Consider the following 25887-nt stretch of genomic DNA (forward strand, 5'->3'; position numbering starts at 1 on the left):
TACTTTCATTTCAAGAAAGTTATTTTTGATGCTTTCAAATGATGATAAATACTTTGAAGTTGTAACCAAGAAACTTTAATTGTGAAGTTTTGGGGGGGAATTATGTGGTTCTTTTTCTGGATACACATTCTGTACATTTTAAAATATTTGCTTCTTTTGGTTCTTTTTCATAATGATCCAAAGACTGAAACCGTTGGCTAAAGCTAATGGAAGTTGATAGTTAATATATATGCTCTCATCAGCTTTGAAAGAATAACATAAATAGTGATTCAGATTGCCGCTATTGCTCACTCATTATGTCACCTTACAAAATTATTTTCAAGTTACAAACTTGTATTAGTGTTATGTTTGTTTGTAGCATCCAGAGATCAGGTAATAATGCAGTGTTTTGTCATAATGCATTATTTTGATTTGTAATGTGTTTAGCCCAAAGCAGTGACAACACCAGCACCAGCTACAACTCAGCAATCAAATTCTGCCACCACTACCACAGTTAGTTCCTCCACAGCACCAACTGTGGTTCAGGCCCCAACCCCTGCCCCCACTTTGGCTCCCACTCCCGCACCTGCATCTGTCACTCCAGCATCAACGACAGCGTCTTCTGAACCTGCACCTGCTAGTGCAACGAAACAAGAGAAACCTGCAGAAAAGCCAGCAGAAACACCAGTGGCTGCTAGCCCAACATCAACTGACAGGTGAGAACTGGATTCTAGGAAATTGTATAGGAATATGTTCATAACAGTGGCTTCATGAATGTATTTATTTTGATTACTGTTTTGATCAAACTAACTTTCTATCTACTATGTTAAACTTTTTCTAAACTTTGAACCCTGACTAAAGCACTATGCTTGTGTCTGTTCGGTAATCTGAATTTGTATACTCTGCATTTTTTTTTTTCTCCCAGGGTGAAGGGAAAGGGGTCAAAGTCATTATTCATTTTGTGTAGAAAAGTTAGGAAATACAAATGACCATAAAGAAGAAGAATTATAAAATAATCTGACAGTATATTATAGCTTGACACATTATAAATAACTTGACATTTTTCCCCCAATCATTATTATATTTGACCTATATTCTTTCACTGTCACATCTATCATAAACATCCTTCCATGTCAGTAAATTTTTCCAGTTGCTACGTAGTATTGTGTTTGGGTCTAACATTTGTTAGGTCTTAACCTTAGAAAAGAAATTAACGTCTTTGGATTTTTCCTCATCTGTAAAATGTGGATGACAGCAGGACCTATCTCATAGAGTTGTTATAAGGATTAAATGAAATAAGTAAAAGATATGATATAGCACATGGCACACAGTATGTGCTGAGTAAGTATCTACATCTTTGTGAAGTTGTATAGAAATTTAAGTTTTTGCCTATGTAGATCTTTAGAACAGAAGAAAAAGTGCTGGGATACTTGGGGAGCAAAAAAAAGTTCTTGTGGGAAGTTGGCAGTTAGGATTATTGAGTAGTTTGTGACAAAGGTTTTTTTCCCCAATGATAAATAAAATAACCAAAACAATGCTTCCGTTCTCTTGGCTGGAAATCATACATGGGAATCTCTTCTTTATCTGAGAGCCTGAGTTGCTTTGTGTCCAGTATGTATTGGCACTGAAGCAAGCGGTTTGTATTTTGTGACTTTGGTGCAACTCAGGACCTCAGTGGCAGTAGAGTCCTGGAATTAGGACCAGTCACAATGGAAAACTATGCAGCATTTGGAAACACTGACATAGAAGGATGTCTGTGATAAATACAATGATGAGAAAGAATTTAGTCATGAATTCTTTCTCATCATCTTTCATTTTAGTGTTCTGTCTTTGAGTGCCGTTTCTTTGAGTCAGTCAGCCACGTTGGGAGGGGTTTGAGTCACCTGGTTTGTTGCTGCTTCGGGCCTCTTTTCAAGGATTTAATTCCCCAAGAGAACACAGGTTCAGGTAGTAAAATATTTTCCCTATGTCAGCCTGCTGTACTTTGCTTTAGGCATTCTGAAACACTGTTGCCTAATTTGGTACTTCTCCCATGTGCAGCTAGAATTGCATACAATCACCCTTAACTAGTGGGAGACAACCCAGAGTCGGCCTATGCTATTGCATCTAAAGGCTGTTACATCTTTTCTGTGTATGGGAGGGAACTTATAAATTTCACAAATTGGTTTTCCAAATCATTTAAACATTGTAAACTTAATTAAATATGTCTTGAGTTGGTACAGTATATCTTATTTTCTTAATTGCTTTAAGCTCCTTTTAAAAAGCTCCATAGTGTAAGAATTCTCAAATTGATCAATCCATTTTAATGTGCTAATATTATCAATTCAAGTTTTTTTATTATCTCTATTCTTTTTATTTCTTCTTGGGGGTACAGTTTTATTCATCTGTTCTCAAGAGTCAGGATTATCTTTTCAGACCCATAGAGATTACGTAAAGGAGTTGATGGTCAGAAAAGCAGGCTCCAGAGTTGCCTACTTACTTGGGCTTTGTACACCAACCTTTTACTTTTTTTTTTTAATATAAATTTATTTATTTATTTATTTTTGGCTGCTTTTGGTTCTTAGTTGCTGTGTGTGGCTTTCTCTAGTTGTGGTGAGCGGGGACTACTCTTCGTTGGCAGCGTGTGAGCTTCTCATTGCGGTGGCTTCTGTTGTTGCGGAGCACAGGCTCTAGGTGCGTGGGCTTCAGTAGTTGTGGCACGTGGGCTCAGTAGTTGTGGCTCACGGGCTCTAGAGTGCAGGCTCAGTAGTTGTGGCGCACGGGCTTAGTTGCCCAGCGGCATGTGGGATCTTCCCAGGCCAGGGCTCGAACCCATGTCCCCTGCATTGGCAGGCGGATTCTTATCCACTGTGCCACCAGGGAAGCCCAACCCTATACTCTTATTTCCCCAAATTATACACCTCAGAGAAGGATAGCACAGAAAGGGAAGGGAGGGAAGCTCAGAAAACCAGCTGCTTAAATGTGCCTTAGTTTCTTCATTTGTGCTATAAAACATTTAGTGTCTTATAAAGCACAGAACTCAGTGAGATAATTATCAGGAGATACGCTGGTATGAATTTTGAGGAGTGTCAGAAAGTTTATCACCCTGGCCTGACATTTCATTATTAGGGATTTGTTTCTTTCGGTCAGTTTTGTTCTTTAAAAACCACATATTGCAGTGCAAATTCCACTTGTTGATATCTACATTAGAGAAACTGCACTTGTGCACAAGGACTGTATTGCTTGTAATTGAGGACAAATTGGAACCAACCTAAATATCCATTAGTAAGGGCATGACTCGACATGTTATTTGTATTAAGAGAACTGTGCTATTCAAGTGTGGTAGTGAATAGACAACATCAGCATCACTGGGAGTTTGTTTGAAATTAATTGTTAGGCTCCACCCTAGACCTCTAAATAAGAATTTCTGGGCGTGGGTCCTAGAGATCTGTATTTTAACAAGCTCTCCTGGTGAATTTTTAGGCTTCCTAAAGTTTGAGGAGCTCTGATATCCAATACGACAGGCCAGTTAAAGTATGCAGTATATATGCATATTAAATAAATGTGGTTTCAAGGCTTTGTTATCAAGTGAAAATAGCAGATTGCAGAACAGTATAGGCAATAACCACAAACCAAACAAAAGCCACATAACAACATTGCATATTTTCTGTGGGTGGCATATTAATGTGTAGAAAAACAGTAGCAGAGGGACAACACACTAACTGATAAAGTGGTTTCCTCTGCAGATGGGGAGGGGAGGAGTGTTGAGGCAGAGAATCAAGATTGAATGGTGGTTAAACGGTATCTCAGTCTTACCTGTAATGTTTAAAAAGAAATTTTAAAACAATGTGCAAAAATAGCACAAATTGTTCTATAAAAGAACAGTAACAAAGGGGTCTAATTCTACCAGATAGTAAAATGTATTATGCATGGTAATGATTACAATTTAGTATGGCTCTTAACTAGAAAGACTGCTTGGTGAAATAGTAGTCTAGAAACAGAACAAAATACATACAGAGACTTAATATAAGATAAAAATTAATTTCAGACCACTGTGGGGAAAATGCTATTAGGATAAATGTCTAGCCATCTGGAGGTAAAAAAAAGATGGATCACATCTTACACTCATAAAAATAAATTTTAGATGGATAGGGATTTAATGTAAAAGTGAAACCATAAACTAGAGGAGAGCATGGGAAAATAATCTTAACCCAAAAAAGTCTTAAAAGGAATGATTATTAATACATTTGACTACAGAAAGAATTTAAAGGTTGGAAACCAAACAAAAAAATGTCTTTATAGTTTGATTTGGTCAATTAAATGGAATACTATGCACCCCTGGGGAAAATTCAGGCAGTTGTAGTTCTGCTGACATGCAGTGATTGTTCAAACACACAACAACAAGACACAGGTCAGGTCTAAGGCAGGATAATTTGTTTTCCTATATATGTAGTATAGAACTGTAGTATATAGTTCTTTTTGAAATTTTGCCTTCTACATGTTAATTTTACTATCTAGTTGATGAAGATACATTAAAAATTATACCAAAGTATTGTCTTAATCATAACAATCATGTTGAGTGTTATGATACCAGGCACTTTGCTGAGCACTTTACCAGCAGTAACCCTACCCACAGCACTTCGGGGTACATGGGTACCATTGTTGACCTCATTGTATTGGTGAAGAACTGACTGAGGCTTACAAAGTAATTTATGAATTCAAACTTAGGTATTTCCGTTACTCTTACTATGCTGTAGGGTTTTCTCAGAGCTGAAGTCTACTGTGTTTTGTTTCTAAAATTGGGCCAGAGGTATATGTGTGTATTGTGTTGTGTGTATGTTTTACTCAAAACTGCTAACTGCTGTCTTTACCACTTTTGTAAACCTCAGTTTATTTTTCTTTGGCCTTCTCTTTATGGTCCTTCATTATTGTGTTTGTGTCGTCTTTGTTTTCTAGACTCATCTTCTGCAATTGCCTAACAAAGCTTAGTCCTTCTAAACTGGCTTAAAACTTGGTTACAGCTTGGGTCTATCCTGCCTCTGCATCTTCTTGTTTATGCTGCGTTCCTTGACCTGAAGGCTTTCTTGCAGTTTCTGTGTTCAGAACTTAACTATAAGACCTAATGAAATTCTACTATATAAAGACTTCCCAGGCCTTTCCAGCCTAATGCAGTTTCTGCATGTGCTGTTTATCATATACAGCTTTTGATATTTCTTTTACTGTGACTTGACTTATAGATTATTTAATTTTTCTTGTAAATTCTTTCAGGGAATTAGTTGTATGTTATCTTTTTTGTATTCCTTAAATGGTAAGCTCTCTGTAAGGATGTTCTTTTATATCTTTGGACATTTTAAATGATGGATTTGCAGAACAGAATGAGTATTAAAATTGAAAATTCTTCCCATGCCGTAAATGTTATGGATAAAGCTTTGGGGTTTAATCTGGAAGCCTTTTTGAACACTGTAGCCAGACTTCTACATTCACTTAAAATCAAAGAATCTCTACAAATTGGATAGCTACTAAACTTTAAGGTAGATTTTACATACTTTCTGATACATGATTTTCTAAAAACATTTTACAGTACATCAGGTGATTCTTCTCGGTCAAACCTTTTCGAAGATGCAACAAGTGCACTTGGTAAGTATCTACATTGTAAATTACCTTGTAAGAGACAGAGAGGAGGTTTAAGTTTCATTTTTCTAGATCACGAAAATGTTCATTTTCATGGTTGCTTACAATCAAGCGGCTAAATGATTTAGATAATTCAGTTGATGTTACTGAAGACTTCTGTAAGTTAATGTTTTATATATTGAATCCTTTAAATTGTATTGTTAGAGTTAAGCATACTTCTTGCCTTAAAGCAGATAGTTTTCCATTTTCCAAATGTGGGGTTTAAATGAGGTTTTAACAAAGTTTGATCTGTGTACAGGTTTATTACAAAGTATCTTTGAAATGAGTATAAGATGTTACTAAATCTGTCTCACATTTCATCTTCATCTTTATTCACCTCCAGCCTTCATTCCACCTTGTAGCCTTATAGGTCCCCATCTGCATCTTGTTGCTTGTATTGTACTTGCAGTGAAAGTGCCTTTTTATCCCGACTTTCAGTTTTACCTGTTGAATAATGTCTTTCCATCCTTCCCTTCACATCTAATCTGTCAAAATCAATTTGGGGTTTTTTGCCCATTTTCCCACTGTAACTATACCTGGTACAGTGCCTGCTATAAGTACTCATTATTGGTCTGTTGGGTGGCAACCCCATTCCTTCCCTTTGGTACTCTTCTGTACTACATGAAATGGTAGGGAGGTAGAAGGCTGGGAACAGGTGGGAATGGCAGCTTCAGTAGAGTATGGGCTTCTGGATTCCTTGTTTAGCTGCTACAGCAGCAAGGTTCCAACAGCAGTAGTATCTCACAAGATATGGGATTGGCCCTCTGACCTAATTGAACTTGAACTCCATGGTACCCTCATTGCCATGGAAAATGGCTGGCTGATTTCCCATAGCACATAGGGGCAAAATAGTTGTTTAATCAACTTAAGATCACCTGGATGTACCAAACCCACATTCCTATCTTTGAGAGACTGTTTTCTGGGATTACTCTGCTTCATATGAGTTACTGTCCAACAATCAGGAAAACAGAAATCACTCTATTTCAAACAGGAAAAGGCTTAATCTTAGGAGATTGTTGCAGAGGTGCTGGAACAGCTCAAGATTACCCAGAGATGAGTAAAGGGCTCTGTAGCCTCAGAGCTGAAACCAGCTAGCACGTGCCCCTGCTGCTGTCGGAGGCTGTGGCTGTTGCCGTTGCTGCTTAAGCTGGAATGCACTGATGCTGCTGGGCGGAAGCCCAGGAGTCCACAGCTCTAGTTGCTCCTGCTCTAGTCTCTGGTCGTGGTGTCTTACCTTTTACACCTTGCATATCTTAGAACAGCAGTTCTCAACTGTATGGTCTCGAGACCCCTTTACTCTTTCATCTTTAATTTATCCAGTCTTTGTGTTGATACCTTGCTTCTTTAAATATTTCTTCTTTGACTTCTGTGACACCACTCTTTTCCTGAACCGTACCTCTGACTATTCCTTCTCAGGCTTTCTGGTTAATTCTTTCTATCTCACCTGGCTTTTAAATGTATGAGTTTTCTTTGGTTCTGCTCTAGGTCATAGTTCAAAGTTCAGACGTGGGAATGGCAAATACCACCCATATACAGTTGACACTTGAACAACACAGGGGATAGGGGCGCCAACCCCATGTAGTCAAAAATCCATCTATAACTTTACAGTCAGGCCTCTGTATCCACGGTTCTGCAGAGTCAACCAACTATGGATCATGTAGTAGTGTACTAGGAATAGACTTAATCTGATTATTAGTGGATCTATGCAGTTCAAACCCATATTGTCCAAGGGTTAACTGTACTACAAGCGTTCTCAAAATTAAAACTCTAGAACATATCTCCCTCTGACTTCCCAGACTCATTCTTTAAGCTGCCAGCTGGAAAACCTATAACCTCCACAAACTCCTTAGGTTCCAAATTTATTAATTTTTAATTCCCCCATCTGATTCTTCTCCTTTGTTCCCTTCTTGCTTGCATCATCTTCCACTCTCTACCAAAGTATTGGCATCAACCTGGACCCTCTGCCTCTCTTGGCCCAGTGAGGCCAGGAGTCCTATTGATCCTCCTTCCTAAAGTCTCTGGAATATTTGTTTCTACTGCCACTTAATTGCCTTGGTTCATGTCCTTACCTTACTGATGCTCTTCTGTTACCCTCTTTTAGCTGGTCTATTCCCTGCCACAGTGGAGTTTCTAAAACGCAAATCTAAATGAGGTCATTGTTCCTTTCACAGCACCTCCTAACCTAGAAGATAAGTACAAGACTTTTTTTTTTAATATTTATTTATTTTTGGCTGTGTTGGGTCTTAGTTGCGGCATGCGGAATCTTTCATTGCGGCGTGCAGGCTCCTTGTTGTAGCGCGTGGGCTTCTCTCTAGTTGTGGTGCGTGAGCTCAGTAGTTGCGTCATGCGGGCTTAGTTGCCCTGTGGCCTGTGGGATCTTAGTTCCCCGACCAGGGATCGAACCCACATCCCCTGTGTTGGAAGGCGGATTCTTAACCACCAGGGAAGTCCCCCAAAACTCATTCTTAATGACATCTTCTTCATCACTTCATCATTAACTCTGTCTCATGTTGCTCATTGCCCCTAATTTTTCTAGGAGTCATTTCCCTCATACTTTCAGGATCTAAAGAGTATCAAACTTGAGTGTAGGCATTTCTTTTTGAGTTTTTATAACTTGACTAAGAAGTGTGATTTTAGGACGCATAGCATCAAGGAGAGGCATGGGAGCTCTGGAGTCTAGACAGCTTGTGTTTGTGTCTCTGCACCATGACTTAACAGCCGTTGATCAAATTGTTAATCTTTCTAAGCCTCAGCCTCATAATCTTTAAAAGGAAGGGAAAATAAACCTTTCTTATAGAGTTCCTGTAAGAATTAAATGAGAAACACTATGTTAAAATAGTATAGTTATGATACTCCACAGCTCTTAATTTTGTTTATTATTGATAATATTTTCTGTTTCTGGGAACTAGATTACTGAAAGTGTATTGGCACCTGAGTGATTTGTGCTAGAATTGTATCAGTGGGTATTTTAAAAGATAAAAATAGCTTAAGTACTTAATGGAATACGTAGGGAAAAGTCATTACTCTAAACCAAGATATCAAATGCTGAATTTGCTCAGTGATACTTAGTTTTTTAATCTATGCTTTCATAGTTATTAGATAACTTTATTGAAAATTTTGCCATCAACAAAGTAGAAAGGCAACTTATGGAATGGGAAAAAATATTTGCAAACCATGTATATAATAAGAGGTTAATATCCATGATATATAAAGAACTCATACAACTCCATAGCAAAAAAAAAACCAAACCAATTTAAAATGGGCAAAGTACTTGAATAAACATTTCTCCAAAGAAGATATACAAAAGACCAACAAGTATATAAAAAGGTGCTTAACATCACTAGTTGTTAGGAAAATGCAAATTAAAACCACAATGAGATACCACTTCGGGCCTGTTAAAATGGCCATCATCAAAAAGACGAGATCTAGCAAATGCTGGTGAGGATGTGGAAAAAGGGAACCCTTGTAAACTGTTGGTGGGATTGTAAATTGGTGCAGCTACTATGGAAAACAGCATGGTGGTTCCTCAAAAATTAAAAATGGAACTACCATATGATCTAGCAGTTCCAGTTCTGGGAATCTATCTAAAGGAAATGAAAGCACTAACTTGAAAAAATACCTGCATCCCCATGTTCATAACAGCATTATTTACAATAGCCAAGACATGGAACAAACCTAAATGTCCATCGATGGATGAATGGATGAAGAAGCGGGGTTGTGTGTGTGTGTGTGTGTGTGTGTGTGTGTGTGTATACATAATGGGGTATTACTCAACCATAAAAAGTGAGGAGTTTCTGCCATATGCAACAACATGGATGGACTTGAAGTTATTATGCTAAGTGAAATAAGTCAAAGACAGCTCCTATAGGATCTCACTTATATGTAGATTCTTCAACAAAGCAAATCATCAAACTCAAAGTGGTTTCCAGAGGCAGAGGATGGGGGATAGGAAGTTGGAAGAAGATGGTCAAAAGGTACAAACTTCCAGTTATAAGATAAATACTAGGGATGTAGTGTACAACATGATGATTAGGTAGCTAGCATTGCTGTATGGCATATAGGAAAGTTTTTGAGAGTAAATCCTGAGTTCTCGTCACAAGGAGAAAAAATTATTTTCTTTTTGTTGTATCCATATGAGAAGATGGATCTTAGCTGAACCTGTTGTAATCATTTCACAATATACGTAAGTCAAGCCATCATGCTCTATGTCTTTCACTTACACAGTTATACAGTGATGTATGTCAATTATTTCTCAATGAAACTGGGTTGGGGTTTTAGTTTAGTTTAGTGTAATATACTATAGTTTTAGTGTAATATACTATATGAAATAAGAAAAAATTCTGCAGAAAAAAATTATTCAACTGATTTTGTCACCTGTATATCAGGGAAACAGTAAAGCAAAAATGGCATGGTCCCTAGCAAGGTTGAACCTGTGATGGGGGAAAGAAAATAGAGTGAAACATAAAATAAATTGCAAATCATGACAAGTGATATTTAAAAAATTAATGGCTTCCATAAAGAAGAACAAAAGGCACTTATATTTAGGCTAGTCAGGCAGTACCTCTCTGAGACTGTAGCATTTAAATTGAGAACTGGAGCATGTAAAGGAACAGACCATCAAAGAAGCCTGGTGTGTGTGAAGGTCCTGGGGCAGAAGCTGTGACTTGTGAAGCAAGAAATGGATTGTTTGGAGTGTGGCACATGCAGGGTTGTTGAGGTTGGGAGCCCAAAATGAGATTAGGTTTTCTTTCTTAAAAGCTCACTTTTGCAACTGGCTGAAGAATGGATTGTAGGCTTGGGGGCAGGAGAGGAAGCAGGGCATAATCTAGACCAGAGATTGTTGTGGACTGGTCTTGAGTTAAGGCAGGGAGAAAGAGGAAGCTTGATAGGTTTGGGATATATTTTAGAGATAGGACCTACCAGGTATGCTAGTGGATTAGATGCAGAAGGAGGGGAAAGGGAATTGAAATCACCAAGGTTTCTGGTTCAAACACTTGGATGGATAGAGGTGCTGCTAATTGAAGTGGAGAAGGCAGATGATAAATGGTGGGACATGTTTGAGGGGGAATCTTTGAGATCCAAAGTCACATGCTGGTATTGGTTGTGGAGTGAGCAGAATGTGAGAAGTGGACACGGCATGTACAGACAGCTATGGCTGTGAAGGGAGGAGAGCAGACGGATGGACCAATTCCTGAAAGAGAAATGGGATGCAGTCAAGGGAGGCGTGTTTTTGTTTTTAGGATGACATTCTAGGACATAGTTAACTGCTGATCAAGATAATTAGGTGGGCAGGAAGGGGTGGGAGATGGACAAGAAGTGTGGTAGCTTTAAGTTTAGTGGGAGAGAGTTGGCTTTCTTTAAATCAGAGTGTTGTCTGACATTTCCATGAAGAGTGAGTCAGAGTTGGAGAGATCCTGTGGGAAATGCCTTACAGGGATAATTGTACCAGTTTTATACGGTATAGGACATTCTAACTTTCTAGCTTCCAACCTCCCTTTCCCCTCTGCTTTGATAACAGAAGGTGTCCAAGGAAAACAACTTATTACAGCACAGTTGATTTTGTGAAGTGTCCCTGCTACTTGTTCTCAAAAATCAGTTCATCTGTCTCTTCTTCCAGTTTGCCTGCCCTGACTTGCTAATTCTTTTCTATGTTTGTGCTACACTTGTACTTGATATTTTTATTACGTGTATTAAACATACTGTATTTTCCATTGCTGCTCTGTACCACAACTTAGTGGTATAAAACAACAGATTTATTATCTTATTATAGTACTGTAGGTTAGAAGTCTGGTATGGAGCTCACTGGGCTAAAATCAGAGCTGCATTCCTTTCTGGAGACTCTAGGGGAGAATTTGTTCTGTGTCCTTTCCAACTTCTAGAGGCTGACCACATACCTTGGCTCATCCCTTTCCTCTGTCATCAAAGGTGGCAGCATAGCATCTCTGACCCTGCTTTTGTCCCTCTCTTCCTTACATCTATTTCTCCGACCCTCTCATCTGCTTCCCTCCTACTTTTGAGGACCCTTAAGATTACATCGGACCCACCCAGGTAGTCCAGGATGATTTCCCTATCTTAAAGTCAGCTGATTAGCAACCTTAATTCCCTTTTGCCTTGTAACCTGACTTACTTAATAGTTTCCAGGGATGGGAGGGGGTGGATTATTCTACCTACCACATATATGTTGTAGTTGATAACGGTTACTCATCTTTGTATTCCTGGCACTGTAGTGCCTGAAACAGTGTATACATATATGCACTCACATTACATGGAGATTGTTTATTTATTAAATTTTCTTTTTCTTTCCCCTTCTTCCACCCACACACACCTTTTTTTAGTGACAGGTCAGTCTTATGAGAATATGGTAACTGAGATCATGTCAATGGGCTACGAACGAGAGCAAGTAATTGCAGCCCTGAGAGCCAGTTTCAACAACCCTGACAGAGCAGTGGAGTATCTTTTAATGGTGAGAAACATTTTGCTTTCTTTGTTCTAGTTGTTTAAGAACAAAATCTCAAAGAAACAGAGATTTTAAAGGGATAGTAACAATTCAGAAGATAATAATGATGTATGCTAGATAATTTACATAACGCTTTTATTTTTCTTAGTGTGTTAACATTTTGTGTTAATAAAATGTAACCTCTTCTAAAAGATTTTGATAGGATTTTCAATTAGAAAACAACATGGCTAAATGGGTTGTAAAATTTGCTATCCACTTGGAGTAGTACCCTCAAAGGATGACAGCTGTGTGTTAGAGGGGTAGGGGTGGGGCAGATTTTAAATCTAATTGAATCCAACATTTTAGTAGCTTTTTTGCCTGCCAAGCATAATCCTGGATGTGCTATTTAGAGCAAAAGTTTCAAGTTGGAAGCCCAAGCCAAATTTTGTACTATGTGTAAATTTCTTAATTAGTTGCCAGCTTTTAAAAACTGGGAGATTTCACTTAAAAGTTCAGGTAATCTGGTTTATCTGGACAACTCAGATCCCAGATTTAGGAAAAGTTTTAGGTTGTAGACTCTTTAATTCACTGTCTTCCTGTCCATTCCCTATTACCTGGCAGCATCATGCATTTAATTTAATGTATGATATTATGACTGGTTCTATTGGCATTTGAATTGTTAGCTTATTTATAGTCAGTAGCAGTCGAGGGAATTTTGAATAAATTATTGGGTTTTGTTTTCTACTAATGAAGGTTTTTGAGAAATAGATTGTTGTGGGCATGGACTGAAACCCATGATATTTTATGACAATGAATGTCTGTTTTACAAATGTGACATGGGTCAAAAGCAAAGTGTAGAAGTTTGCAATAACATTGGATTAACTTTTTAGTCTTAACATTTTATTGTGTAATTCCTTGGTGTGTTGGAATATTATCAAAAGTCTCAATTACCTTAAATATCATCTCAGATCCTAACTCTTTGGGGAATACCATCCACAAGTTTAATCCATTCCTTTGTTTCCAGTTGTACTTCTGTTAGAAACTCCTTTTGAGAGCGTAGTTTCAGGAGAGTCCCTGTCATGAGCAGATAACTGTGCTTCTCTACCACCAGTCATTTGCCTACTTATTTGCATGAGAGTCACAAAACCTTTTCTTAGCATATCATTTTATCATTTGAATTCTTTTTCCCATTGTCCTCTTGAGAGTCTATAAAATGCTGGCAGTTCATTTAATTATCATTTTGTTTGAAATTGAGGAATCATACTGGATTGATAGTTACTGTGGATCTGTTTGTGGTTGCCGCTCATTCCTCCCCTCCCCCAAAAATACATATTATGTTAAAATATTGCCTTTCCTTTCATAGAATGGCTTTAATTTATACCTGATTTGGAATTCTACATAAATTTAATGATATCAAATATTTTGATCTAATAGATTTGAAATTTTGAGGTATTAAAAAATGGATCACTCTTTACACAGTTGCTGCTATTTAGCATCAAATACAAATGAATAGATGAGAGATAAGTTCATGAAACAGTTTAAAGTTTTATATATTTACTGTTTGTTTCATAGACTGGAAAAAAGGGGCTACCTTTAACTGTTACTAGTTTTTGACACTTCTGTGTAAGTGAGGGTGAGTGTATGGGAAAGGAGAAATAATGATCTAATAAAGGGCTAAATACTATGAGAATTTGAGGTAGACCTGTAGCAATGGTGATTAACTCTTTAGTTTAACAAACTTGTTTGAGAATTTGATGGAGGCTTTTGGATCCTCAGTCTATATAGTTTGTTAGCACTTGATAGCTCCTCATCTAAGGGTTTGAATTGGTGGATTGTAAAAAACATTTGTTTGCAATGCCTACAATAAACTTCTAATATAGGCAGCCATTATCCTGCTGTTTATTACCGTTCATTCTTCATATGTTTATGATATTGGCTTCTGATTTACTGGGAAATGGAAGACATTACTATTACCATCTCATATTCAAATACAATATTTTCTCCTTTATTCTCCTTCTAAAATCTACGAAGATTTCATAAAGACTTTAATAAGTTATATATGAGAAGTCTTATAAATCGCTTATCAAAATAGGGGTGTTCCAAAAATCTTAGTGCAGTTTTAAGTTATAATAACTTCAGAAGATAAATGCCACAAACTTAGAAAAAGCATTACCTAAATACTTAATTATTTAAGATTCTTTTATACCTATTTACTTTTTTTCTTGGCTGTGCCATGCATCTTGTGGGATCTTAGTTACCTGACCAGGGATTGAACCCGTGCCTTCGGCAGTGAAAGTGTGGAGTCCTAACCACTGAACCGCTAGGGAATTCCCTTTACTTTTTGTAATTTTTGAATAATCAGTTTTAAGTTTTTGTATGTGATACATTTCTGGATGACACTCTCTCAGAACCATGGATCAGTAGAGGACATCCTCCTCACTTGGCCGCTGTCATCACCTGCTCTGTCTCCATTAGACTCTTTTTCCAGTGATCACTTCACAACTGCCATGTGCGCATCAAAATCTCTTTGGATGATCTTAAGGCTAGGGTTAAAAATACAATCCTTTCTGCCACTGAGCTGGTGAAAGTTTCTGTGAGGTTCAAAAATCAATTAGAGTGATATATAACATAAAAGCCAGATATGTCTAATTTTAATAAGATTTGTGTTGATACTTTGAAAATGTAAATAATTAGCCTTATAATGTTAGACACCATTACTTCTATGCAAGTTTAGGGTCTTGCCCAATACTTTGGTGTTAGATGTTAACATGTGTTGCTGGATAAACATTTCATGATGTATTTTTTTAATTGCAGAATTATTTACTTTATATCCTAGATGTACACTGTCTAGTAGGGTAGCTGTTGAGTACTATTAAGTACAAGTAGCTATTTAAATTTAAGAAAATTAAAAGTAAGTTAAAATTTTAAGTGTCTTAGTACCATTAGCCACATTTCAAGTTCTCAGTAGCTACTTGGGGCTAATGGGTATTTTATTGGACAGCATAGATATAGAGCTGTTACATCATCATGGAAAGTTCTGTTGGACAATGCTACTGTATATTATAGTAGTATGGGTTTATCTATACCACATTGAGGCCATTTCTAATCTAATTTGAATATGTGAAGATTTCAGATATGTCTTGATCCTTTACATTTAATTGAAGCAGACATCTGTTTGATGCTTTTAGAAATTAGACAAGGATATTAAATAGATTCATAAGTCTCTTACTCTGTGTAATATTTAACTAACTTTGAATGATGAGCTATTTTAAAGCTTGGAAATTGTGTTATAGGGAATTCCCGGAGATAGAGAAAGTCAGGCTGTGGTTGACCCCCCTCCAGCAGCGAGTACTGGGGCTCCTCAGTCTTCAGTGGCTGCAGCAGCAGCAACTACGACAGCAACGACTACGACAACAAGTTCTGGAGGTAAAGTGGAATCTTTCAGTGGGGAGGAAATGGTCCTGAATCTTTAGTAAAAAATAATTTAATCTAAAATACTTTTGAGATGAAGTTCATTCCCAGAGCATCTCAGTAACTCTTAAATTCTCTATTCAGTGTTAGAGAAGGGCCCAAAAGAAATTATACTAAGTGGATATAAAAGATATTCTCATTTATATTAAACATCATTACTGCAGTTTTGGTAAAGGGCATATTCTGTTTAGCTTATTCTAAGGAAGAGATGCTTTCCAGTTTGCATTTAGTGTTATATTCTGAAGCCGTTTGGAACGGTTTTCTCACCTTGTCTCTTTCTCTCCCAGTAAATGTCTTCAAAGCCAGTAGGATCTTAATGGTTATTATAGAACCAAGGAAATAAAACCTGGGAGGTTTAATATGTTGAATCTAGAGGTGAAAGCAGAGCTTGAATTCAGGTGTCTTTACAGCACCCACTCTTCCATTGGCAAAGGTTTGACTAGAAAGCAAAGCCTGGAGCCCGTGGTAGTCCTAGGAATTATTTAATGTTCTCTTTCATTATTTCTTTGTAAAATTGGTAAAGTAATTCAAACTGTTACTTTTGAAGAGACCATTCTTTTATGTATTTCCTAGCTCTAATTATGGCAGTCATCTCTGGTTGACAGAAATCCCTAAGCACTTTGTGTGCAGTCTCCCGGAGGATAGGCTCTCATTTCCTGAGATTCAGCATGGAAATAGAAGAGGAGGCCACAGCTTTGGTTCAGATTTGGGGTGCTGTCCCATTTAGTGGCAGTTATTGGGTAACTTAGTTTCTGAGAGTCTCGTTTTCTTCTTCTGTAAAACTGGTGTTACACAAAGAATAAATAACCATATGATGTGGCCTTTTTTTTTTTTTTTGGCGGTACGCAGGCCTCTCACCGCTGTGGCCTCTCCCATTGCGGAGCACAGGTTCCGGACGCGCAGGCCCAGTGGCCATGGCCCACGGGCCCAGCCGCTCCGCAGCATGCGGGATCTCCCCGGACCAGGGCACGAACCCGCGTCCCCTGCATCGGCAGGTGGACTCTCAACCACGGCGCCACCAGGGAAGCCCGATGTGGCCATTTTTAATTTGAATGATTGTCTTGAATAATTTAGATGACAGTGTACATCTGAAACATTCTCATTACTCTTAGTAACCTCAAAAGCATGATCGTTTTGAATGCAATTAAAGTAGGTACGTTTTTTGCGTTTCTTAATCCTGGTATATATTTTTCTTAGGAACTTTTGAGCATCAAGAACAACTTTTAATACTTTTTATTTTGATAGAGTGCACGAGGGGCACAAGTTCTCGGTGTTACTTGATAGTGAGTCCCCAGGGCAATTGTAGGAAAACTTTGTTTTTTTAGTGTTCTGTACTCTCTACCTTAGCTAATAGGAATAATTTCTGCAGTATGAGACTTGCAAGCTGGTGCAGTTTGAAGATGTTTTCATTATTTACTTCATTTTATATACATCTGAGAATTCAGATCATATTTTTTCTTGACAGTGTTTGCTGTCTAGATTATGTTTGTATATGTAATTGCTATTTTTGTTTAAAAGTGTTCATGTGTATTTTAGGACACCCTCTTGAATTTTTACGGAATCAGCCTCAGTTTCAACAGATGAGACAAATTATTCAACAGAATCCTTCCCTGCTTCCAGCATTGCTACAACAGATAGGTCGAGAAAATCCTCAGTTACTGCAGGTGACTATTTAATCAGTTAATTTCCAGAAATGGGTTTAGAGTATATCACATTTTGTAGAAGTCCATGAGCGCCCCTTCTCCTTCACCAGTCTATGAACTTCTTCTAAGCTGCAATTAGTAGAACATGCTATAGATAGATGTACTGGTAAAACGAGAATTGGGGGTGGGGGTTGGGCTAGATATTTGTTTGGGGAACACTTTATTAAAGAATCTGAGAAACTCTAGCAAAAAGAAATGTTGAACTGTCTAGGTCTCTCTTTCCCAAGCTTATTACTAGTGGCGCACTACCTCATAGAAAACATACCTGTGGGCTTATTTTATTTTTATTTATTTATTTTTTTGTGGTACGCGGGCCTCTCACTGTTACGGCCTCTCCCGTTGCGGAGCACAGGCTCAGCAGCCACGGTTCATGGGCCTAGCCACTCCACGGCATGTGGGATCTTCCCAGACAGGGGCACGAACCCGTGTTCCCTGCATTGGCAGGCGGACTCTCAACTACTGAGCCACCAGGGAAGCCCTGTGGGCTTATTTTAATGCTCAGGTCATGAAATATTTGAGTTTTGTATAGCAGCAGTCCCCAACCTTTTTGACACCAGGGACTGGTTTCGTGGAAGACAGTTTTTCCATGGACCAGGGTTGGGGGATGATGGTTTCGGGATGATTCAAGCACATTACAAAATTTACTGTGCACTTTATTTCCCTTATTATTACACTGTAATATATAATGAAATAATTATACAACTCATCATAATGCAGAATCAGTGGGAGCCCTGAGCTTGTTTTCACTTGCCACTCACTGATAGGGTTTTGATATGAGTCTGCAAGCAGTTGATTTATTATGATCTCTGTGCAGTCAGACCTCTCTGCTAATGATAATCTGTATTTGCGGCCGCTCCCCAGCGCTAGCATCACCGCCTCAGCTCCACCTCAGATCATCAGGCATTAGATTCTCCTAAGGAGCGCACAGTTCACAGTAGGGTTTGCGCTCCCATGAGAATCGAATGCCTCTGCTGATCTGACAGGCGGAGCTCAGGCGCTAATGGGGGGCAATGGGGAGCGGCTGTAAATACGGTTAAAGCTTGGCTCGCTTGCCCGCCCGCCTGCTCGCTCGCTCACCTCCTGCTGTGCAGCCCAGTTCCCAACAGGCCACAGACCAGTACCGGTCCATGGCCCGGGGATCATGGACCGCTGTTACAGCATTCTACTGCCTACTAGTGTGGGGGATAAAATATATATATATATACACATATAGATGACTTCTATTTTTTCTTATACATCAAGTAGTTTTTTAACAATGACAGGGGTGGTGGGAGTGTTTATGAAAGAGAATTTGGATTCTTTTAATTCTTCACTGTTTACCTCAGAAATACGAAGTTTCTTTAATGTACAAGAAATCATATCCTTCCAGAGACTGAATAATCCAGAATCATTCTAAAATAATGCAGTTGCAAAGTTATTACTTTCTCTCTTATTTGTAGTAGAATTCTTATTTTCCTGAAGATACTTTATATCAATGTCTTGTTTTTCTCTGTCCTTCAAATCACTGCAGCAAATTAGCCAACATCAGGAGCATTTTATTCAGATGTTAAATGAACCAGTTCAAGAAGCTGGTGGTCAAGGAGGAGGCAGTGGAGGTGGCAGTGGAGGAATCGCAGAAGCTGGAAGTGGTCATATGAACTACATTCAAGTAACGCCTCAGGAAAAAGAAGCTATAGAAAGGGTGAGTTTCAGTAAAACTTAGAAATTCAGTTCCTAGTCATACTAGCCACATTGCAGATGCTCAGTAGTCACATGGGGTTAGTGGCTCCTGCACTGGATAGCCCAGATATAGAGTATTTCCATCACAGTAGATAGCTCTTACTAGACAGAGCCAAATAGAGCATTATTAACCTAGGGACTGCAGTGGAGACAGTCTCTTCTCAGCCCTGCTCTCCATTGTGTTCTTTGTGAAGCCAAGGGACTAGCACTGAATATCAGTCTAGCATGAAATAGTTATCAGTATATCAAGAAACTAAAATTTTCATTGATGTTTTAGAAAAATGATCTTAAAGTATATGCCCATTCAAGATTATCCATTTTTAATTTATATTTAAAATTTTATTTTACTGTTGTCTCTAAAATGTAAATAGATATGTATATGAATATTTTCATAAAATACATGTGTAGTAAACATCAGAACCTGGTATCCTGATTCTCTTTTCATCCTTATGTCTGCCCATACATGTGTCACTGCAGTAACCTAGTTTTTATGATACTGTGACTAGTCATTCATTTTTCTCTAGACCCCATTGTTAACATTTGTAAATAGGAAATCATAGTACTTGCCCTGTCTTATCCTACAAAGTGTTTTGAGATGGAAATCAGAGAAAGTGCATTTTAACCTAATACTTAGAAAATCATTGGAACTATAATTAGTCTTTGTTTATGACAAACATATCAAGTGTTCAAGTTTGTAACTATGTTTTTCTTAAAAGATACTTTATATATTGCAGTGTTATTTTTTCCCCCTCAAATAAATAGAAGTGAAAATAGACAATTGCCTCACTTGTTCTAGAGCAACTTTTTTTTGAGGTTACAGTTATCAAATCTTGATTTCTGTGTTGGAGACATTTTTTCTTTTGTTGCTTGTGCTTTTGGTGTCATAGAAGAGAACATTGCCTAATCCAAGGTCAGAAGATTTAAGCCTCTATTTTCTCCAAAGAGTTTTATAGCTCTTACTACATTTATGCAATGTAAAATGCCTATAATCCATTTCGAGTTACTTTTTGTTTACGGTGTGAGGTGTAGGAGCCTACCCATTTCCTTTGCCTGTGTATATCCAGTTGCCCCAGCACCATTTATTGAAAATACTGTTCTTTCCCCATTAACTTGTCTTGGCATCCTTGTTGAAAATATGTTGACCATAAATGTGAGGGTTTATTTCTGGGCTTTCAGTTCTGTTCCGATCTATATGTTTATTCTTATGCCAGTCCTTCATTGTCTTGATTACTCTGGCTTTGTAAGTTTTGAACTCTGGAAGTGTGAGAGCTCCATATTTGTTCTTCTTTCCCAAGATTGTTTCGGCTCTGTGGTTCTCTTGCAATTTCATATCAATTTTAGGATTAGCTTGTCCAATTTCTGCAAAAAGAAAACTGGCTAGAATTTTGATAGATACTGTGTTTTTTTTCTGTAGATCAATTTGGGGAGTATTGCCATGTTGGCAATATTAAGTCTTTACCAAGCCATGAACACAGAATGGGATGTCTTTCCATATTGAATTTCCATAATTTCTTTCAGAAATTTCTTTAGTCTTCAGTTTGCTAAATTTATTTCTAAGTATTTTTATTCTTTATGATGCTGTTATAAAGAGAGTTGTCTTTCTTAATTTTATTTTTGGATTGTTCATTGCTAGTTATATAGAAATACAATTTAATTTTGTGTATCTTGCAACCTTTCTGAACTCATTTATTCTGATAATTTGTGTGTGTGTTCCTAAGGATTTCTATATTTAAGATATCATTTGCAGGTAGACATAGTTTTACTTCTTTTTCAATCTGGATGTCCTTTATTTATTATTAATATGTACATATTATATATATATATATATATATTTGCTTAATTGTCCTATCTAGAGCCGCCTCTGTATAGTTGAATAGCAGTGGCGAGAGCCAACATCTTTATCTTGTTCCAGATCTTAGAGGAAAATAAAATAAAACATTTAGTCTTTCACCATTAAGTTTGATGTTAGCTGTGCGTTTCATTAGATTCCTTTTATCAGGTTGAAGAAGTTCTATTCCTAGTGTGTCGGATGTTTTTATCACAAAGGGTGTGGGATTTTGTCAAATTGTGTGTTGATTGAGATGGTTGTGTGGTTGTGTCCCTTTTTCTGTTAATATGCCTTATTACGCTGATTGATTTTTTTGTATGTTGGCCTAACCTTGCATTCCTGGGGTGTTGCTGGAATTGGCCTGCTAGTATTTTGTTGAGGATTTCTGCATCTGTATTCATAAGGAATATTGGTCTGTAGTTTTCTTGTGATGTCTTTGTCTGGTTTTGGTATCAGAGTAATATTGGCCTTACAGAATGAGTTCCCTCCTCGTCTGTTGTTTGGAAGAGTTTATGAAGAATTGGTGTTAATTTTTCTTTAAACGGCTGGTAGAATTCACCAGTGTAGTTATCTGGGCCTGGCTTTTGGGGAAGTTTTGTGACTACTAATTCAATCTCTTTGTTTGTCATAGGGCTATTCAGATTTTTCCTTTTTTTCTTGAGTCAGTTGGGGTGGTTTTTATCTTTCTAGGAATTTGTCTATTTCATATATGTTATCTAGTTTGTTAGCATACAACAACTTAGTTGTTCTCAGTATTCCCTGATAGTAGTTTTTATTTCTATAAAAAGTGGTAATGTTCCAACATTTATTTTTGATTTTAGTCATTTGAATCCTCAGATTTCTTTTTTTTTCCCTGTCAGTTTAGGTAAAGGTTTGTCAGTGTTGTTGATTTAAAGAAAAAAAGTGAGAATTTTTGGTTTTGTTGATTCTGTGTTTTTTCTAGTCTCTATTTTATCTCCTTCTGCTTGCCTTGGATTTAGTTTTCTCTTTTTTTTCCTAGTTTCTTAAGGTTGAAGCTTAGATGATTGATTTTATATCTGTCTTAATACATAGGCATACCTCTTTTTATTGTACTTTGTTGCATTTTGCAGTTAATTGCATTTTTTATAAATTGAAGGTTTGGGGCAACCCTGTGCTGTCAGATGATGGTTAGCATCTTTCGGCAATGAAGCATTTTTTAATTAAAGTATGTACATTGTTTTTTTTAGACATGATGCTGCTGCACACTTAATAGACTACAGTATAGTGTAAACGTAACTTTCATATGCATTGGGAAACCAAAAATTCGTGTGACCCGCTTCATTGCGATATTCGCTTTATAGCAGTGGTCTGTAACCGAACCTGCAGTATCTCTGAGGTATGCCTGTAGATATTTACAGCTAGAAGGTTTCCTCCAAGCACTGCTACAGCAGCATCCCATAAGTTTTAGTGTGTTGTGGTTTTATTTTCATTCATCTCAAACTATTTTCTATTTTCTTCTGTCATTTTTTTCTTTGATCTGTAGGTTATTTAGGATTGTATCAGTTTCCACATTTATGAATTTTCCAAATTTCCTTCTGTTATTGATTTCTAAGTTCATTCCATCGTGGTCAGATAACATAATTTGTATAATTTTAATCCTTTTAAATGTATTGGGGCTTGTTTTATGGTTTAACATGGTCTTTATGGAGAATGTTCTGTGTATACTTGAGAAGGGTGTATAATTTGCTGTTGTTAAGTGTTCTCTAAATGTCTGTTAGGTCTGGTTGGTTTATAGTATTTTTCAAGTCTTCTATATCCTTGTCAGTCTTCTGCCTTCTCGTATGCATTATAGAACATGGGGATATTAAAGTCTCCAACTATTGTTGAATTGGTTATTTCTCCCTTCAAGTCTGTCAGTTTTTGTTTCATGTATTTGGGGGCTCTGTTGTTCTCTATGTTTATAATGAAGTCTTTCTGATTGTTTTATCATCATAAAATGTCCTTTCTTTTAGTACCAATTTTAATCTTAAAGTCTGTTTTGTCTGATATTAATATAGCCACTTCAGCTCTCTTTTTGTAACTGTTTGCATGGTATATATCTTTTTCCATCCTTTTACTTTCAGCATATTTGTGTCTTTGAATCTAAAGTGTGTGTCTTGTAGAAGCAATATAGTTGGATCGTGCCCTATCTACCTTTTACTTCAGCTAGCCCAGCTTTAATCTGGACAAGACCTAGGTAACAAAATCATTTTTGAGTTTCTTCTCCTTTCATGGATGAATATAATCGTGCTGAATCGGGACTTTTGCCCAGTTTTTAAAAGTCATTTCTTGATATAGTCTAATGCAAGACGATTGAGACAGTTGAGGAAGGGGGTTCATAAATAACATTTGGCTGACATAATAACATTTGGCTGAACCTAGGGAATTAGACAGTTGACCTGAGTGTTTAAAGGCTTTTAATAGCAGCAATTACTGAGTTACAAGTGATTTTTTTTTTTTTGCGGTATGCAGGCCTCTCACTGTTGTGGCCTCTCCCGTTGAGGAGCACAGGCTCTGGACGCGCAGGCTCAGTGGCCATGGCTCACGGGCCCAGCCACTCTGCGGCATGTGGGATCTTCCCGGATCGGGGCACGAACTCATGTCCCCTGCATTGGCAGGCGGACTCTCAACCACTGCGCCACCAGGGAAGCCCACAAGTGATTTTTAATAGACTAGGGAGACAAAAATTAAATGGGTCATATCACCATTTAAAATGCTATAAAAATTAAGCAAATAAAAATCAAACACCATATGTCTTGATTTCAAAAATATATCATGAAATATTACTAATAATTGACCACCCATTTTTGTAGTATGAAGTGTTTCATAAGGCAAGGAGGTTGAGTAATATATGACCCTAATGAAAGATGTGGCTCTCTTTACAAATAATTAGCAACCTCTGGTTGCTCTCATCCATAGCTTCACCACTTATGTACTAAAAGCCATTTGATTTACAGATTTCTGTAAAGTCATTTATTTTTAAACCACCACAGAAGCTAATTTCTAGTGTTAATGCCAATGAGTGTTATCAAAGTATCTGTTAGCCTAATAGCTTTAACTAGGAACAAAGAATTTGTAGGTGGTTACAGGAAAGGGCCTGGGTTCTGTCTACCCCCTTGAATTGGACAATGACTCCATATTCAGATAGGGGTGAATTCATGTAAAATTCTCAAGCTTCTTTGTGTCCTTTATAGTATGTTTTCAAGTGATGATCTGTCAGTAGTGCTATGCTAGACTCCATAATATGTTTTCTTTCTTTTCTTCCAGTTAAAGGCATTAGGATTTCCTGAAGGACTTGTGATACAAGCATATTTTGCTTGTGAGAAGAATGAGAACTTGGCTGCCAATTTTCTTCTACAGCAAAACTTTGATGAAGATTGAAAGGGACTTTTTTTTATCTCACACTTCACACCAGTGCATTACACTAACTTTGTTCACTGGATTGTCTGGGATGACTTGGGCTCATATCCACAATACTTGGTATAAGGTAGTAGATTCTTGGGGGTGGGGAGGGGGGTCTAGGATACAGGGCAGGGATAAATACCGTGCATGTCTGCTTCAATTAGCAGATGCCGCAGATCCACACAGCGTGTAAAATATTATACAACCAAAAGTCAGCTTTTGCAGGTCTTTATTTCCTCTATAAAACAGTAGGTAACTTTTCCTAGGTTTCACTCTTTTTAGTGTACTAGATCCAGAAATTTAGTGTAATGCCCTGCTTTATATTTCTTTGACTTTAACAGTGGTTTCAGAAAGAATCTTTGCTACCTAGAATCTACAGTCCCTATTTTATGGCAACACTGGATAATGGCTTTGTGAAATTTAAAAAAAAAAAAAAAATTGGAGCAACTGTAAACAGAAATGCCAAATTATTGATGGTTATTGTTGCTGCTTCAAATAAGTATAAAATTAATGTGTAAGAAAGCCCATTCTTTCATGATAAATACTTGGGGTTGAGGGGGGAGAGGGGGAGTCTTTTCTTAAAATGAAAATAATTACTGCTATTTTAAATTTCTTGATCATTGAATGTGAGACCCTTCTAACATGATTTGAGAAGCTGTACAAGTATAGGCAGAGTTATTTTCCTGTTTACATTTTTTGGGTTTGTTTTGGGGGGGAAATTGGTAGGTGTCTAATTACTGTTTACTTCATTGTTATATTGCAGTAAAAAGTTTTAAAACCACAGTTGCATGTTTGCTTTTGATGTATCCCGTTGTGGAATTAGCACTTTGGGGCCAATGGAGAAATGCAGCATTCACTATCCCTGTCTTCCCCTTCCCTCAGCAGAAATGTGTTTGTCAGCAAGTCATGAATTCCAACTGCTGCCTTTTTTAAAACCCACAAAATGCTGATTCAGTTCAAAATTAATGCAAATGTCTCAAAACTGGGTTTCTGATCTTTGTAAATGTTTTTCCTTATTAGATAAGAATGTATGACCATTAAAGTCATTTAGGATTATTTGCTTTCAAAAAGAGAAGGTGGACAGAACTATGATCTAGCATCCTTTATTGCATTGGACAGACTGGAGAAATCTTTTGGAAGGGCTGGGAGATGCGGCTGGAAAAGTACTTTGGAAAATATACAATCAAGATATCTCATGGCATATTAAAAGAAAAATCTTAATAGCAGTGTTGGCTTTTATTTGGATTTTTTTCATCTCAGCTTTTTTCTTTGGAATCTCCTTCATTGTCATTGTTATTTGATCATAAAGAGGGAGCAGGTGTCTACCTGTTCAGTTTTTCAAATCTGTTTTCCTGAATATAAAAAAAACTGTTTAAAGAAATGTTTTTTTTCTACTATCTGATACTGAGTGAAGAAGATGAATTTGCACAGATTTCTTCCTGCATAATCTCTTAATAATACTTAGCACAGTTTGGTGACAACTTTTAAGCTTTTACGTCATGCACTCATGAACTATCTCATGAAAATAAATGAAACCATGATTTCTCCCCATGGTGTCATCATGTAGTTTAATCTTCACGTGTTTATTCCACAAACACAACAGGACCTTTGGATTTTGTATTACCTGTATGTTTTATAATGGATTATGCAGAAATGTCTCAGAATAAAATGAGGATTTCTAAATATGTTCATCTTTCAAA

General features: G+C 37.3%; 1 protein-coding gene across 1 annotated transcript in view; it reads left to right on the forward strand.

The window, feature by feature from the left end:
• RAD23B (RAD23 homolog B, nucleotide excision repair protein) overlaps positions 1–25413 on the forward strand; it is a 44134-nt gene extending 18721 nt beyond the window's left edge. The window contains exons 4-10 of the mRNA XM_065879015.1: positions 427–695; positions 5540–5595; positions 11964–12091; positions 15358–15490; positions 17072–17199; positions 18749–18919; positions 24053–25413. Coding sequence (XP_065735087.1) covers positions 427–695; positions 5540–5595; positions 11964–12091; positions 15358–15490; positions 17072–17199; positions 18749–18919; positions 24053–24166 — 999 coding nt within the window. The 3' untranslated portion in view covers positions 24167–25413. The remainder of the gene's footprint in view (positions 1–426; positions 696–5539; positions 5596–11963; positions 12092–15357; positions 15491–17071; positions 17200–18748; positions 18920–24052) is intronic.
• The last annotated feature ends 474 nt before the right edge of the window (positions 25414–25887 follow it).

This window comes from Phocoena phocoena, chromosome 6 (assembly GCF_963924675.1).
Source record: "Phocoena phocoena chromosome 6, mPhoPho1.1, whole genome shotgun sequence".
In the NCBI taxonomy this organism is placed as follows: domain Eukaryota; kingdom Metazoa; phylum Chordata; class Mammalia; order Artiodactyla; family Phocoenidae; genus Phocoena; species Phocoena phocoena.